The sequence below is a fragment of the Pogoniulus pusillus genome, chromosome 6 (genome assembly GCF_015220805.1).
Source record: "Pogoniulus pusillus isolate bPogPus1 chromosome 6, bPogPus1.pri, whole genome shotgun sequence".
Taxonomy (NCBI): Eukaryota; Metazoa; Chordata; class Aves; order Piciformes; family Lybiidae; genus Pogoniulus; species Pogoniulus pusillus.
This window is the reverse complement of record NC_087269.1, coordinates 8,740,239-8,756,866: the sequence shown is the minus strand read 5'-3', so window position 1 is coordinate 8,756,866 and position 16,628 is coordinate 8,740,239. Positions and strand designations below refer to the sequence as shown.

The 16,628-nt window shown below is 42.9% G+C and overlaps 1 protein-coding gene across 25 annotated transcripts in view; it reads left to right on the top strand.

Moving 5' to 3' along the window:
* Positions 1–16,628, top strand: part of TCF7L2 (transcription factor 7 like 2) — a 240,101-nt gene that overhangs the window by 199,455 nt on the left and 24,018 nt on the right. For 21 of the 25 annotated variants that reach the window (XM_064144371.1, XM_064144370.1, XM_064144363.1 and 18 more), the window contains 2 exons: positions 11,470–11,602; positions 14,172–14,274. In XM_064144371.1, coding sequence (XP_064000441.1) covers positions 11,470–11,602; positions 14,172–14,274 — 236 coding nt within the window. The remainder of the gene's footprint in view (positions 1–11,469; positions 11,603–14,171; positions 14,275–16,628) is intronic. The other 4 variants (XM_064144366.1, XM_064144364.1, XM_064144377.1 and 1 more) reach the window with 1 other exon arrangement.

Genomic DNA, 16,628 nt, shown 5'->3' with positions numbered 1-16,628 from the left:
CGTCAGCGGCCCCGGGCTGGCGGCTGCCGCGGGAAATCGCACGTGTGACAAAGGCGGCCGCTGGAGTGTGGTGGCTGCTGTGAATAGAGGGAGGGAAGGCAATTAGTTGCCGTGTTGTTGGGGCTTTTTACTTGTCAAACTGGAGCCTCGTTGCTTTTGTTATTGCCGTGTAAAGGGAAATCGCGGGGTTTTGTTTTGGTATTAAGGGCCTTAAAGGTTGCTGGCTGACACTTTGCACGCGAAGGCCAGGGCAGTGCAGTGCCGGGAAAGGGGGGACGGAGCTCAGCCCGACAGAAAACGTAGGGTTATTTTTCCCCCTGCTTGCTTCATCTGCCTCTAATTATTTTTAATTTTCTTTTCCTGAGTCCTAAGTGCCAGTTTGCGTTTTGGTTTGGGTTTTTCTGTTTTGCCCAAAACCTTCAAAGATTGATCTGCCACTTAAAAAGCAAACCTGGAACCCTTGAGATCTCCCTGTTTGAAAGAGTTTCTTTTTTTCTCAGTACTTGTTTAGTCCTGTTGTTTCATTCTTCGGGGGCTATGAACTCGTTCGCCTGAGTCTCCCAGATGCGTGTGGGGAAGACAAGTGTTTGCAACTGGTCTGCTTCAGCATCGTAGCAGCAGCATCATCTGTCCCACATGGCGATGGTTCTCTCTGCGTGCAGCATCCATCACTATTAACACACTTGCTTAGAAAGTGAGGAGAGGAAGAACACGGCCATGGCTTCCTAATTACTCCCTGTTAAACCACCCTTTATGGCTTTTGCCCCTGTTGCAGAGTAACTACTTCTCAACTTTAGGGAAAGAGATAAATAAGAGATGAGAGACTAACTTGTGGTGAACTGGCATGCTGTGGTTTGCCCTCAGTACCTGGCTTGGACTCAGGAAGTGGGCAAGTGGGTGTCTCGCAATGCTTATAGGCAAGAGTGGGGTGCAGGGAGAGAACGCTTCACCCCTGCTCAGTTTAGTGATGCTCTCTGGGTACCCCTGTTTATTCTCACTTAGGAATAGTTTGGGAAAATATAATAGCCAGGGCGTTGTGATGTTAGTGATCTTGATGCTCTTCTTACATCGCTTTTAACGGTGAGGTGGTTTACAGAAATATTAAATACTGAAGGAAAAAGAGGAGGGAGAGACCAGAGCTAATGGTAAAGGTCTGCCAAATGTCATCTCAGTGTTGCAATGACTTCCCTTACAGCTCTCCCCCTAAGAAATTTGTTTTGAGGGATTTGACAATCTTGCAGATAAAGTGACTACTTGTTACACTTAACTGATCATGCTCCCTCACGGCCGGCCGGCGTTTCCTCACTACATTTAGTAATACCTGTGCAACCTGGGTTGTGGTAGCATTGTCATTGATTTCCAAGGTAACTGCTTTTTAGCTCTTCTGAGCAGACATACCTGCGTAGGGGCGGGGGGGGGGGGGGAGGAAAGTCCTTTTCCCATTCCCTGGAAGGATGATGGTAAGGTGCTATATAGGAAAAGACAGAAGGCTTCTCTAAATTTTGATAACAGCAGCCGAGAATTTAGAAATAAGACACTTCTCAGAGCCAACATGACAGTGGATTTTGAACCTTCAGAAAACACCAGGCCAAAAAACTGGAGATATCTTAATCTTTTAAGACAGCTTTTCCAGTACTTTAAGTGAAGGGGGGGGAGGGAGCAGGGAAAGAAAAAGAGAGAAAAGCTGTAAGGAAAATAATACAAAGTCAGCACGACTGGCATCTAGACAGTAAAGGGAAAAGTTTTCGAGGTTAAAAGAAGGAAAGACAAAGCTGTTATGTACCCGAGGGATGCAATTTTAGTGGGAATGGAAGAACTGAGTGGTAAAGGAGGAGCGCTTGCCTCTGGGTTCTCTCTGTTGCAGCAGTTCGGCTGCTGGCATCTCAATTTGAATTGCTGGGTGAGTAGCACTTTCTGTGTACGCGCTTTCCGTCTTGACCATTGAACTTCCGATGTGACTTCTCTCTCCCCTCTCTCTCCTTTTCTTTCCTCCTGTGTGGAAGTGGAAAAAAGAAAGGGGGGTGGGAGGTGGGTTTGAATCAAACAAGCATCTCCAGCTGTGACCTTTGTTAGAGACGTTGTCTTTATTTATTTATTTTATGGTAATTGTCTTTTTTAGTAGGGGATGCGCGACTTTTCGATGACACTGTTAATTTTACAGCAGTCGCGAGGAGTGAGCGGCAGAGCCGCGTTTTGTCACGGCACAATGGTGCAGCAGGATAGAGTTGTTGCACTCTTCCTCTTTGCCCTTCCCTCTGCCTGATTTTGGGATTTGGTTTACGGAAAAGGGGAGGGGGGCATGGGGGGGGATTTTTTTTTTCTCATCCGAGCAGGGTGGGATCGGGGTGTGTTGGGAGGGCGGTGTTTGAGAGCCTGGTGTACAGCAGGTTTCAGGAGCTGATTTCTGGATGCTGAACAATGGTTAGCAGCGAGGGAGAAGTGTGCGCGCGTGTATTAGCTGTGCGTTACATCTGCAGTCACACATTCACAGTGACCATGACATCACTAGCTTTTCTTTTCTTTTTCTCCTTTGGGGCAGAGGGGGCCACTTCAAAGCTTTCTTCAGTTCAGTACGATATTTCCTTAACTCTGAAACCATGAAGGTAAAAAATGTTTGGTTTGGTTTTATTTTAAAGGAGAAAAAGTGGATTTGTAGCAGAGCACATACTTTAACAGTTATGGGGGCTTTGAAGGTGGAATAGTTGGACTCTTGTCATACACAAAATGAGGGTTGGTTTGTTTGTTTTCGTTTTGGGTTTTTTCTTTTTATGAAATGATTAAAAATAGAGTGTAGTAGTTTTTAATTGTGTGCTTTTTAACCTGTGTTTGGTTGATACTCAGTTGAATTTTCTGGACTATTCATAAAGCTCAGATACAGTGTGAAGGATCAAAATTTTAGGGACACTACATAAAAATCATTTCACCCAGTGATAGAGGAGTATGAAAAACAATACTGAATGTTGATAAATAGGGAATAATGTGTTTTGGCACAGTGGTTCTGTGTTCATTATCAGAAGTCCATGAGACTTTTTTTTCTCCTATTAATATCAATTCCAGAGAATAAACTCACCCCTCATCCAATTCTGTACATTGTCTGTAGTTGCACACAGAAACTAGACTAATTTTAAGAATTTTAGAAAACATTGCTTTTTCACAGAAGGTTTTGTGGGTGTCCTGAATTATCTGCTGTTTGCTTTTGTAACTCTGCCGAGCTTGCTTACAGAGTCGCTCGGTCCAGGAGAAGGTTTTCTGTCACTCCAGTACTGTGTGGTACCTTTGCCTGGTAGCTTAGTTGATTTATTTGCCTTTTATTGTGTAAAACAAGGGATGAAATTCTGTAGAATTAATCTAAATGTAATTAATCTAAAAGGACAGTTATTTAGGTGAGTTTTCTTTCACTGCATGTTGTTGCATGTGCAGGTGGTACACGGCTGCTGCTGAGATCTCGTGCTTTACTTTTAGAAGAATTCTTTTATTGGGACTTGGGGTGAAAGGCCTGACAGCATTGTAGAAATGTGCTTATTTCCTTCCTTTCAAATTATTTGCAAGGTATTTCAGTTCTGTTTGCATCACGTTTTCAGGGTAACTTTGTTTGGTTTATTCACAAAATAAATTATTGTAGAGGATCATATTTTCATTGTTCAATTGTTTTGTGAAACTGTGTAATATTTTTATCACATCAGAAAACAAAAACGTTTTTGAGAGCTTTGATTTTTGTTAAGCTATTTAATACACATTTGCTACATGTGTGGTGTATCAGTGTTCAGTACAGACTGCTGTAATCTGTGAATCCTGCATTTTACAAAGCTGTACTGAAAATTTGGCATCATATCTTAAGGCATGTGTACCCGTTATTTTTATTAATAATTATTTTATTACTGCAATTGCCTAATGTAAGTGGATATAATGATGCATCCCATTGGTTTTTTTTAATTAAAAAAAAATAGCCTTTCATTTAAGTTCATGTTGTAGACAGAAGTCACAGATAACCTAACAAAAATCACTGCAGAATATGCCTGCCTAGTGTTGAAATAAGTGATTTATATGCAAGAATTAAAGCTGTTTATAATGTGACATTTTAGAGGATAGTAGGCAGTAAGTAAAATTGCAGTATGAGGCATTCATACAAAACATTTAACAAATAAGGTCTATCAGGGCAGTTATAAGCACCCTTGTACTTGTGTTCATTTCTGCCTTTTTCTCCTCTTTAAATTAATTTTTGTACTTGCATTATTGCTTTGTATCTTGCCCTTCTCCACCCCCTTTTTTGTTCAGCACTGTTTCTGAAAATCTCTTTGCTTAGCAGTTGTGTATCCAGCACATCTTGTACTGGTGCTGCTTAAAAGCAACAGTGATTTTTGGTTTTTCGTCTAATGTATTCCCAGTCTTTCTGCTTTTTGTGTTGTTAGACATGAGTGAAGGATTGACTGCTCCACAGAGATAATATTTGTCTAGTAATTAACTGAAGTAGACGAAGGAAGCGTTGTTAGCTTTGGGAATAAACTGCCCCTCCTTTTGTAATGGGAGAGGTAGATCTAGGCGCCTAACTGCTTAACAGTTGAAGAGTGAGCAATACCCTGTCCTCCTCCCATGTTAAAATACACCTGTTGATCAAATAATCTCTCGTTTTGAGATGCAGTGTAAGGCTTGGCTGCATACATGTAAGTCACAGTTTCTGGGCTAGAGGCTGGGGTAACTGGGTGTCCAGATTTGTATGCTGAGACAGAGCCGAATGCACTGGAATGGTTTCTCTTCATCAATAAAGCATTAAGAGAATGAATGATACAAAATCCAACTGGCATCAGGGTAATTCCAAGTGATATTGAAGGATCTCAAAATATATAGCTGTGTCTATGCAGGTGCTTGTGTGGGTCTGACCTAGAGTCATGGTCTAAGGATGTAGCATTTAACTCGTGTTTAAAACCCCACGTTTTCTTTTTTATTTGTTTGTTTTTCACTTTAACACCCAAAACCCCTCCTCAAATACCACAGCAGTAAGATTACAGTCCACAGCAGCTTCGAAAGCAAAATGTGTGAGCACACTTAATAATAATGTTTTACTAGCAGCGTTTCTAATTCTCCTGCATAAGAACTAACAGGCAGTAATTAGATAGCTAAACCCTAGCTCTTTCCCTTTTTACACTAGAGGATTTGGCGTATGCTAATTGTCACCAGATCATTTCACATAATTGCCTTTTGGCGAAATTAAGTGGAAATTTCCTGAACATCTTAAATCCTCACTTCCCCACCCCCTCCCCTCAGTACCTTTGCTCCCTCGCAGGCAGGATGCCGAAAAGTCAAGCACCGTAGCTTAGCGCTCCAGTGTGCAGGGGGTACTTCATCATATTTGGGGAGGGGGAGGGGGGGAAGAAACTGAAAAGAAAACTATTCTTCTCTTGGATGAATTGGACACTTAAAGGCAGGAAGCTGGTTTTGTTGTTTTGCCTTGGGAGACTGCTAATAGAGCACAGGGATTTTTTGGAAAGCGGGCAGTTCTTGCAGGAGCAGGTAGGTGCTGGCTGACATGCACAGTGGTTAGGGAGGGAGGGGAAAGAGGCAGAAGGATGCAAAAGAGTGTCTCCCCGTGATATATTGGTTTATTAAGGGGAGGGTAGTGGGGGGGGTTGAGTTGTTTTTCTGGACGTCCCCCCCCTCCCCAGGCTCTGTCTAGTGGGGTTATTGTCCAAGCACATGCTTGTCAGTGCTCCTGTCATCTTTTGTGTGAAAGAAAAAAATGAGCTTTTTCTTTTTGTAGCAGGGTGAGTGGTGATTATCAGTGGAGGCCTTGTCTCTGGCTACAATGGGCAGTTAGCTTAGAGCAGGACCTTAGGCAGAAATCAGCTACCTTAAACTGTGAAAGGGCTCAGGCCACTGTGTCAGCCATAATGAAGCGAGAGGGAGTGTTTTCAGGAGAAAATGCTTAGTCAGGTGTGACAGCATCCTTAAAAAATAATCTGTGACTCCACTAGCTAAACAAAGATAGGCAAAACTAAATATTAGATTTTTTTTTTCTTCAGGAAATGCTTCATCACTGGCATTGTATTTTTATGCTTGGTCACTGGCATTGTATTTTTATGCTTGGGAAGAGGAATGGAGTATTTGGTCTGCTGCTTTCTTTTGCACCTATCTTCCCCCCACCCCCTATTTTTTTTAACCAGAATGGTTTACAGTTTCCTTGTAGTAAGTTGGGGTGCCACAGTGAGTGGCTGGTGATGTAGGCAATTCCCAGGGCCAGGGTATTGCTTAACGGTGGGCAATTATCTTTGGGTGTTGGTGACCCTGGCTGGAAACAGAAGACTATTCCGTTATTTGCAGCCTTTTCTCGCAACTCGATTCCCCGCAGTTAGAAAACTGTCATTCCTGTGCAGAACCAAGGAGAGATCAACTTTTAGGGAAAAAAAAAATAAATACTCCTCTTAGAAGCATCTTTGGAGCTACAGAGCAGCTCAGGAACATCTGTTGACAGTTCACTGGCTGTAGTCAGCATAACTGCAATAGCACCGTCTGGAAAATGCAGGGAGACAAGTTACGAACCTGTTTTTCTGATAGGAGCTGGTATTGAATGGTTCCCTTTCTAAGCCCAGGGAGCAGCTCCAGGAGGGCCTGCTGATTCAAGACCACTGTCCACCTTCTACGTCCACCCTGGAGGAGGGGAAAGGCTGACAAACCCTCTTCTGTCCTGCTTTTGTTTTATTGTATTAGGCTCATAAAGGCACTTTCAGGGGCCATCTTTCTTCAGCATAAAGGGAAAGCAATGAGGAAACAGGGAGGAGGAGGACATGGCAAAAGAGACAGGCGGAGCTCTAGCTCCATTTGTTTTCGGTCTCTGTTGATTAATAGGGGTTTAAGGTGAATGGCGAGTTCTCATTCCTTCTCTCTTAATGCTGTTGGAGGAAGGGGAGGGTGCTCTGGGGGTCCAGAGTGCAAGTGCCCGATCAGTCCCTCCCATGCCACATCCCCAGTTCCCGGTGGGTGGCAGCCCATCCCTGCCTTGTGAACAGCGCACTTAAAAGATTGCCCCGGGTAGAGAAGGGGATCCCTGCCTGGGTGCAGCCATGAGAGCTGTGCCGGTGGCAGCCAGTTGCAGACTGCCGGGACAGGAGCATCCTCGCTGCCCAGCCCTTAGTTCTCCGCCGGGGACGAGGCGGAGCGGAGTCTCCTGCCGGCCGTTTCTCTGAGGCTGCAGGTTTTGGCCGTGCAGTGCTGCAGTATCTCCATGGCTTGTTTTCAACCTGGGTGGCTCCTCTTGCAGACCTGCTGTTACTGACGCTGCCTTATGCCAGTGAGGGTAAATCCTTTGGCCTATCAGACATGCTTTTCTCTGACTTTGTGTTTACCATGTTTTCAGTACCCAAGCCAAGTAAGCGACGAATTTGCAAACAGAATTTGCAGTAGCAAACTCTTCCTATTTAAAGGTTAATTTCTCTTTGCGTGATCAACAATACAATGTTTCATCTCATGCAAGTCTTACCTTGCTTTCAGAGACTTAGGAACTATTGATTTATACAGCATGTATTAACTTCTTCAATAAATGGGGAGTATTCATCAGTGGGGTGTATTAAATTGGGCTGTATACGCATTGAAGCATCTTTCATCCTGTTAATGAAATGTCCTTACCACACAACAAAGACTAATACACAGCAATTTATACACACAATCCCCTGCAGTTTAATTCTGAAGGTGTTTTTTTTTTTTGTTCCCTGAAGGCACCTACCAGAACTTCAGCTAAATGTATCTCACTATTCCTCTCAAACATATATCAGTCCAAAATTTGTTGTGGTTTTGTTGTGCTTTATTATTATTTTTTTTCATTCCAGAGCTCCATTATTGTTTTAAAGTCATCTGTTTAAACACTCCCAGAAGCATTTCACATTCATATAGAGAGATTTAGTAGTTGAGTCCCTATGGGGACAATTTTCTGTGTTTTGCTCCAGGTAGGGGTTATCAAGAAAAGCAAACTTCTGTCGTTGGGTTTTTTTCCCCAATTTTTTTTACCATGCCCTCTAACCCAATGTAAGAGACCCCAGCTTTCAGTAGAGGGGAGTGATTTATCAGCAGATAACTTGGTTCTCTCTGGAAATCTCCACTTATTCCAGACCTGTTACCACATGCCCTAATGCTGAGCAGTGTGTACCAGTGCAGCTCTCCTTTCTGTGCCTGACATCACCATTAATGGAACTCCTCAACTAATTTCTGCATCTTGCAATTGCTTTTAGCTTAAAACTACCCTTGGTAAAGTACTCGCAAATGTGTAGCGGCAAAGGGCCTTTTGCAGGGCTATGGCTAAGGTCAGATAATAGGTATCCTCTATTGATGGCTTCTGTGGTTTACTTTTCATTGCCAGTGGATGGGGTTAGGACCACACTTGTTACTCAGACAGAGCTCCTATTGACTTCAAAGAAAGATGCACGTGTGAGATTAATCCTGCCCTTCCCAAGCTAGTCCTCTCTTTTTGTCTCTTTTCCAAGGAAGCGTACTTAACTTTGGGAATACTGATTTTAAAGTTCAGCTTATTTAGTCTATTATGCATGGTTAGCATGGCTTGCAAATTGTGTGTGCCATTCTGAGCAGAGTTGTGGTCCCTTTCCCAAAGTGTAACAGATAATGTCAAGCAGAATACCAACTGAGCCTGGGATGGTCATACAGATGCAGACTGATTTGCAGGGGCAGTGGATCGTGTTCCTCTGTCCTGGAGAGCATATTTTTGAGCATGTAGATGACAGTTTGCTTTTCTCCCCTGGTACTTTCTCATTACACCTCTGCCCCAGCATCATCAGGGAGAAAAAAAATCCTACCTTTCAATCCAGTAGCTTGATGTGAATTGTCTGCTTGAGTGCAGGGCAGTTACCCAAACAAAAATTACTTACCTGGGGAGAAGTTTACAGACTCGAGTTTAAACTCTTCATTGTTGATTTGGATTTTTTTTTCCCTTTTTATTTTTCTCTCAAAGGTGTTTTAAGTAAAGGACACAATAATTTAGTAGTTGTGTCATTTCGTGGACATATTGCAGGGGATCTTGGTATTCCAAAAGCAGAGGGAGGTAGTTTTCCACAGTTTACTTGTAACCCCCTATAGTATATGTAGCTTTGGTGGTGTGGACATGTAAGTCCAGCTTTCCTCTCATGCTATTCCTTGTTTGTCAGCTTAAAGCTGACCCTCTAATGTTATTCTTTCACTTATTTAACCAGTTCCAGTTTTTATGAAAATAAGCTTTCTGTGGAAGATAGCCCTAAATGTCTTGTCAGGATCAGGGCATGGAATTTATGCAGTGATGTGAAGATAGAGTTGGGAGAGCACAGAGCTACTGTAGTAACCAGCCACAGTGTGGGTCGCATTAACAGTAAGAGTTCACACAACTCTTGGCCAGCGAAAATCTGTCTTACTGGGAGTGGCTGAGTTTTGTGAACCAGAGCAAGTGAGGTCATTTGACAGCAAATGTCACGTGCCTGCTGGTTTGCATGATGTATAATACAGTTTACTGAGCAAAGCCTTTGCCAACCGTTTCAGTTACTTTCGGATTGCTTAGGTTGGCTCACTTGGAAGAGAAGAGATAGTGAGTTAGAGCACCTCCTTTGGCTTTTTTAATTAGGGGGCTAAGTCTCCATCATTTAGGGATAGTTGTCTTTGGTTGTACACCTGGCAGAAGAAGTGACCCACAGCCCAGCTGACACGTGCTGTGATTTATAGCGTTGGCTGTGGAGACCACCCTCTGCCCTGCATGGTGGCTGCCTGATGCAGGATTCTTCTGTGCCTTGTGTGTGTTGTTGGAGGCTACAAAAAGAGATAAGCATAGGAAAAGTGAGAAGCATAAGTTGGCTTGCTTCTCTTGGGTGTACGCTTCTTTTTGCATGTTATTAACCGGGTGAGTCAAATACCTGCATATGGCAGGGGCTGAGAGAGCCTGCTGGGGTAGGAAGGCTGGAAGAGCCAAAGGTGAAGCTCTGTTGTATCCTGACCAAAATGGGATGCCTCCATCACACTTGTTGTTTGCTTGGGAGAAGGATGACATTTCTTTTTCTCCTGGCTCTCAATCTGTCTTCCTTCCACCAGCCTAGAAACTCATTCCCAAAGAATAACTGAATTATTTTTTAATGCTTTTAAGGGAAGCTTAGTGTGTTCAATCCAACATCAGATAATAACTTGTCTAATGTAGCATGGTGAAGGGCATATGCGTTTGGGGGATGCTGGGGAGCAAGCAGTGGAGTTGGAGTCCTCCTTGGACAGGAAGGCAAGCTGGAGAGTACTGGCAGACTCTGGGCAGCAGCAGTGCTATCGGGGGCCGCTGTGGTATCCCTGCTTTATTTTAATGTGATTCCTTTTACTTGATGTTAATGCAAGTTGTTCCTTACTTAAAGTAATAAAAGGAAATGAAGACACATTCTAAAATGAAACCTGACTCTAATCCATTCATCATCTAATACCAGCCTCTTTATCTTTGCTGGTACCTAATCTGGTTAAATGTCCCTGTTGTAGGATTTTAGTGAAAATCCTCTATGGGGAATAGGGTTTTTTGCAATTGGATTACTTGCAGTAAATGGTCCAGCAGTTCGCTTGTTTCAGCTTAATTTTTTCTTTGTGATCTTGTAAGGGTAAGTTACAGTTCAGCCTGCCTTTTCCTTTCATTCATTCACTACTACTCTTTTTTTTTTTATTATTGTTGTTGTTAAGAACAGGATTTTTTTTTTCCCTTCCCCTTTTCTCCCCCACAGCAAGAACGGTGTCAGGGAAAACCTCATGATAGCTGTGTGATTATTCCCCCCACAAGAGTGTTAATTTCAATGGCTTTATCTGTGGTTTTGCCATTATTTACATAGCTGAATATTTTAGTAGCTTAATTCATTAGTATCCAGTTTCCATTTATTAGTGCTTTCTGATGAATTCATAATTAATCAGCTCTTCTAAAATACATATATATATACACACACATATATAAAATATGCAGGTGATCACTTGTCAGCTTAATGCTTGCTGATGAATGGTATACTCTAGCACTACAAAGGCTTCTAATCTGGAGTATTTGCAATGAGCAGTAAAATGCAGAACTGAAAGTGAGGACAGGAAGGGGAAAGGAAAAGACCTAGAGGTCAGTGAGCATTTGGGTCTGGCGCTAATTAAACGGGGGACTCTGTCAGCCCCTCACCAAGGAGTCTACCTGAATCTTGGAGGTGAAGCACAAGATTATAAAATAAAAAGGGAAAATTTTAAAGAATTACTGTTGCTCCATACAGGAGCACGACAGGTCAAAAAGATTAAAGAAACTGTAGACCAGGGAAAGTGTGTGAGGAGGTTTTAATTCAATAAGGTGGGAAATCTGTAAAGATGAGGCTGAGAACGAATCTGGACAAGACTGAGGACAGTGTTGAAATCTTGGATTCTCAGATTTCTGTGTGTTGTGCCCTATGCTGCAGTGGGAAGTACTTGGCCCTCCTCTAACACCTCTGTGTTGTTTTTTCTTTTCCTCTTTGACAGTCTAACAAAGTGCCAGTTGTGCAGCACCCACATCATGTACACCCTCTTACGCCGCTTATCACGTACAGCAATGAGCACTTCACACCGGGAAACCCTCCTCCACACTTACCAGCAGATGTAGATCCCAAAACAGGTAGGTGGAAAATAGTTGAGGTTGTTTTTTTTTAACGTGGTGGGTGGACCTTTCCATTTTCTTCTTAGGAGGAAGGAGGGTGTGAGGAAGGATTTCCCATGCTGGAGCAGCATAAGGGAGCATGTAAAATGTCAAAAGCATGCAAGAACCCAGGGAAAAGAGTTTCTTTCTTCAGCCAGTCAGGCTTCAGAGGGAGCCAACTGGGTGAATTTCTGTAAAGCCTCTGCAGGGTGACACCAGAGCTGCATGTGTGGGGTTGTTTGCAGGTGTGTGCTTTTGCAAGCATGATACCCCACCTAGTAGTTGGAGCTACCAAGTGCATGTTTTGCATGCACGACCCAGAGAATTAAACGTGTACATTCTGTGATCTGCACTTATAAAATGACAGCTGGAATTTTAAAGGTGCTGGCTCATGACTAGTTTCAAATTGAGTAAGTTTCAGTTCTCCACATCCCATTGTTTCTCTCTCAGGGGTTCAGCCGTTTTTCTCCTGTAGTGTTGAATTTTCATCCACTCTAGCTGCTTTAACTTCAGCTCTACACTTGCAACTCATTTCCCCAATGTAAGTCTATCCAACTCTCAGTTCAGCCTGAAGGGCAGTCTTGAATATGGAGTGATGTGTAAAACCCTGATGAAATATGTTGGTATTACAGAGTAGAATTTACAAGTTATTCTAACTTTTCAAGAGTCCCTATTTAACATGAAGGCCCAAAGAAGTCAAACAATGTCAGTCTTCTTTCTTCAGGCTGCACTGAGTTCCTAGTGAAAGTGGGTTTGGTTTTGTTAATCCAAATCCCAGCTAGTTAATTGAAAGGTGTCTCAGAAACTGAATTAACGTCAAAGGATTTGCTCTGTGTCAGCCCTAGCACATGCAGGTAATTAATCTAAGCTCCAATTCTTGGATGAGGTGGTGCATTAGCTGGTTTTCACTCTCTCTACTTCCACTGGGTCTCCCTTTCCATTGTGCTCAGCGCTAACTTCACATGGCTTAAAAAGGAAGCCATCTTGCCATCCCTGGGTATGGCAAGTGAATGGCACAGTCAAGCCCTCATTTAAGTAATGGCAGTATAGGGAATAGCTTTTCAGTGGTTATTGTACAACATACGATCAGCGTCTGCAGACTGTTTGCTTTTCTTCTGCCCTTTCAAATATGCAAATAGATCACTGGATGGTTAAAGCTCAGTTATTCTGTTTGGGGGTTGTAGTGGGGGAAAAAGCAATGTCTGCACGAAAATGTCACACAAGGAGATTTAATTTAGAGATTAAAAGCTTCTCGAGTGACCTTAAAAAATAGTTTTTAGCCATGAATACGGTACCCCTTTCTTTTAATGCCCTCTGCATTAGTTTTGCTTCTGCTGTGTAATTGTGCTCTGGCTTGGTAATTGAAAGATCCAGTCTCATAACCCTTACTCCTCTGAGTAGTTCTTACTCTTAATGTAAGGACGTTAAGTCGTAAGGCTTACGTCTGGAGCTGGTTTGTGCTCTCCAAGTAGGAATTGCACTAGTTTCAGGAGGATGAATGGATTCTCTGTCCATCTCTGCACACCATCATCTGCCCCTGGTTCTATCAAGCATTCCCAGGGGCTTCTCCTCTCCTAGGTTTTGGGGAAGAATTTCCCAGGTTTGCTCAAAAGCAAACATAATTTGCAATTATTATGGCTTTGTAGCTTGTTTTGGAGATTACTTTGAAATAATGGCATGCTATTGAGTACCCAGTCATAGAATCATAGAATCAACTAGGTTGGAAGAGACCTCCAAGATCATCCACTCCAACCTATCACCCTAGCCTTATCCAATCAACTAGTCAGTGTATGGGTAGGACCTTTGCTTTTTCGGTCACTTGAGAGACTAAACCATAATACAGGGACCAGGGTTTACTAAGTACTGTCTTAAATGATCAGCATCACACCAGAACTGTAGCTGAGACTCCTAAATTCTCATTCAAAATAACAAAATAATTATCTCTGGTTGTAGAGCTGGCTAAACATCAGTTTTTTTGGTTGAAGATGCCAAGAGGCCCACTTTATTAAACAGCCTTTGGAAACCCAAAGTAAAGCCATAAATACTCAAATGAAAACAAATCATAGAATCAAGCAGGTTGGAAGAGACCTCCAAGATCATCCAGTCCAACCTATCACCCAGCCCTAGCCAGTCAACTAGACCATGGCACTAAGTGCCTCATCCAGTCTCTTCTTGAACACGTCCAGGGACGGTGCCTCCACCACCTCCCTGGGCAGCTCATTTCAATGGGAAATCACTCTCTCTGCAAAGGACTTCCTCCTAACATCCAGCCTATACTTCCCTTGGCACAACTTGGGACTGTGTCCCCTTGTTCTGTTGCTGGTTGTCTGGAAGAAGAGGCCACCCCCCACCTGGCTACAGCCTCCCTTCAGGTAGTTGCAGACAGCAATGAGGTCACCCCTGAGCCTACTCGGCACAACTTGAGACTGTGTCCCCTTGTTCTATTGCTGGTGGATAACAATTTAGAAACATGTGTGCTTTTTTCCCCTTACATTTTATTCATTTCCTCGTCTCAATGCTAACACTGCTTTATGTTCCCCTTCCACAGGAATTCCAAGGCCTCCACATCCTCCAGATATATCTCCTTATTATCCATTATCACCGGGCACTGTAGGACAAATCCCCCATCCGCTAGGATGGTTAGTACCACAGTAAGGAGTTCCATTTTTTTAATTTCCTTTTTCTTTTTTGATGTGTAAAACTCATGTTAAAAATGGTGTGGGGGTGTGTGTGTGAGAGTGTGCGCATGTTGAGTTAGGTCTGTTTGCCGGCTGTCACTTCATTGAGTTCTGTGAATTTACCCACCTCATGAAGATTAGTTAAAACTCATGCCAGGTCATGTGGTCCTAAGCAAACAGGAGCAGTTGGACACACAGCTTTTTTGCATATCATCTCAACTAACTGATGGCTCATGAAGGCAGGAATTTTCAACTCTGTCTGCAGGAAAGTCCTTTTCTTGTTAGTGCTCTGACACTGCACCACTTCGATTTTTCTCAGATTTTGTTGTTTGAAGCTCAGAGTGATTCTCATGGACTCTCTTCTTTTTTCTTTTTAACCAGGGCCATCCTCGCTATAAATGTGCAATTTTAACTTTTATTGGCCTTGCCTGTTGAAACCTCTTTCAGTTTTCTTGTGAAACAGTAGAGCTTTACATTGGCCAGTGAGCAGCATTCCTGGTTGAGACATGGCTGGGCAGTTGGCATCTGAGGAATGGAATTTTCTTGCAAACAAGAGAGAGAATTAGCTTACTTTAAAACTGCCTAAGAAAAAAAAAAAAGCTGTGGAAAGTTAGTTTGGGGTTTTGTTTTGTTTTCAGCTTCTTGTATCCCGCTGGCAGGGTATGAGATTCCATCCAGTAACAGTCCTTCTTTTCTTTTTTTTTTTCCCCATTTTTTTGCTAATGGTAGCATTAGCACCCATCTACCATCTCTGCAATGGGTTTATGATGCATTTAAGCACTGCCTAGGCCTTTTGCACAGTATATTTTATTTAAATGTGTATAAAATAAACTTCTATTGCTGGATACAACTGTTCTCTGCATTATAGATCCAAGACTATTCCCCTGTTTTTCTCATGTACCAGGCCTCATCAATTCTGGGGAGATCATGTTTCTTTAGAAATGAATTATCCAAAATTAGAAGTAGTTTGTTCCTGCTTGAGGTTGTTTGACCAGCTGTGTTAAAATACCTCTTCAGAAGTTGGCTTTTCTGTAAGGAAGTGGAGTCCACACTCCATAGGAGAGCTGGGGTCCCCACACACCCCCAAGTCTTGGACAGGGAGAGAGAAAGGCATCAAGGGCATTGGAGGTCCTTCTTAAGTACAGAAGTGTGGAGCATGTCCATCAGCTCTCTGCAGAGGGATGCTTTTCCAGAAGAGTGTAATCTGAGCAGAAGACCCACAGCACCGATCCCTGAAACCTTAAATTCTTCCTTGTTTATGATGGTGTAGTTTTTTACATAGGTCACCCTGAATGCTGGCAGAATGCATGTCAGCTCCTTTTCTTCTCCTTCCTTGTTTGCAGGGCCTAGCTGCAGTACAGACTTCCATGGTCCTCTCTTTCAGTTACTTAGCTGAAGTTTGCACAGTAGCGGCCTCAGCATTTAAAACCAATATACTAAGCTAATGCCAGAAGTCAGTAACGTCGAAGGCATAAGAGCACAGGGAAGAAATCCTTTGCTGCCGCTGGCATGTGGCTCACTGACAAGCTGTGTCTCAGAGCTTTATGTGTGCAGGCTTAGGTTTGTCCTCCTTGAACCTCCTGTTATGGCCGCATGTGCCCAGACTCATCAGCCAGGTGCTAATGGCCACCTCTGTCACAAGAAGACTGTCATCACTACTGGTTTGTAACAGGTCGAGTTCCATAGTATACTTAACCTGCCCACAACTCTTACAGCTTCTCCAAGTGGTTTTTGTTGAGAAGTGGCCCTGTCTGGTTTAGCTCTAGAAGGCTAGCATGGCCAACTTTGTAGAAGTGACCCAAGGTTTTTACTTCTCTTGGTTGCCACTCATGCTTCACCATCTTCTTGCCAACCCATCTCTAGCATAGTACCCACCCAAAAAGCATCCTGCCCAGTCATTTGGCGGGTTTGAAGGACAGATGAAAAGGACCAGCCAGCACAGACAAACCTCCATCAGAAAAAGTTGTGTGTCTTTCATGAGGATGCTGTTTTGCATGTTGCTGTATTTTTTAATTATTGTAATGAGGTGTGATTGTCTATTGGTTACCCACAATACTTCTTGGGGACTCTCCCCCGGTAACTCTTGTCAACACTTGTTAATCTGACAAAAGGCTACAAATTAAGCTCTGTTAATTTAATGTTTTCTCACCGAGATCTAAATACCGAAAGAGGCCCAAAGCGCAACTGAAGTCCTTTGATTCACTGTACTTTATTTTGGTATAAATTTACATTCATTATTGTTTTCCTTTGGATGTGTAGCCCTCAATTAGTGTGATGGCTCCATTAAAGCAAGCGAGACTTCGCCTTTAATTATTACAACAAAACAC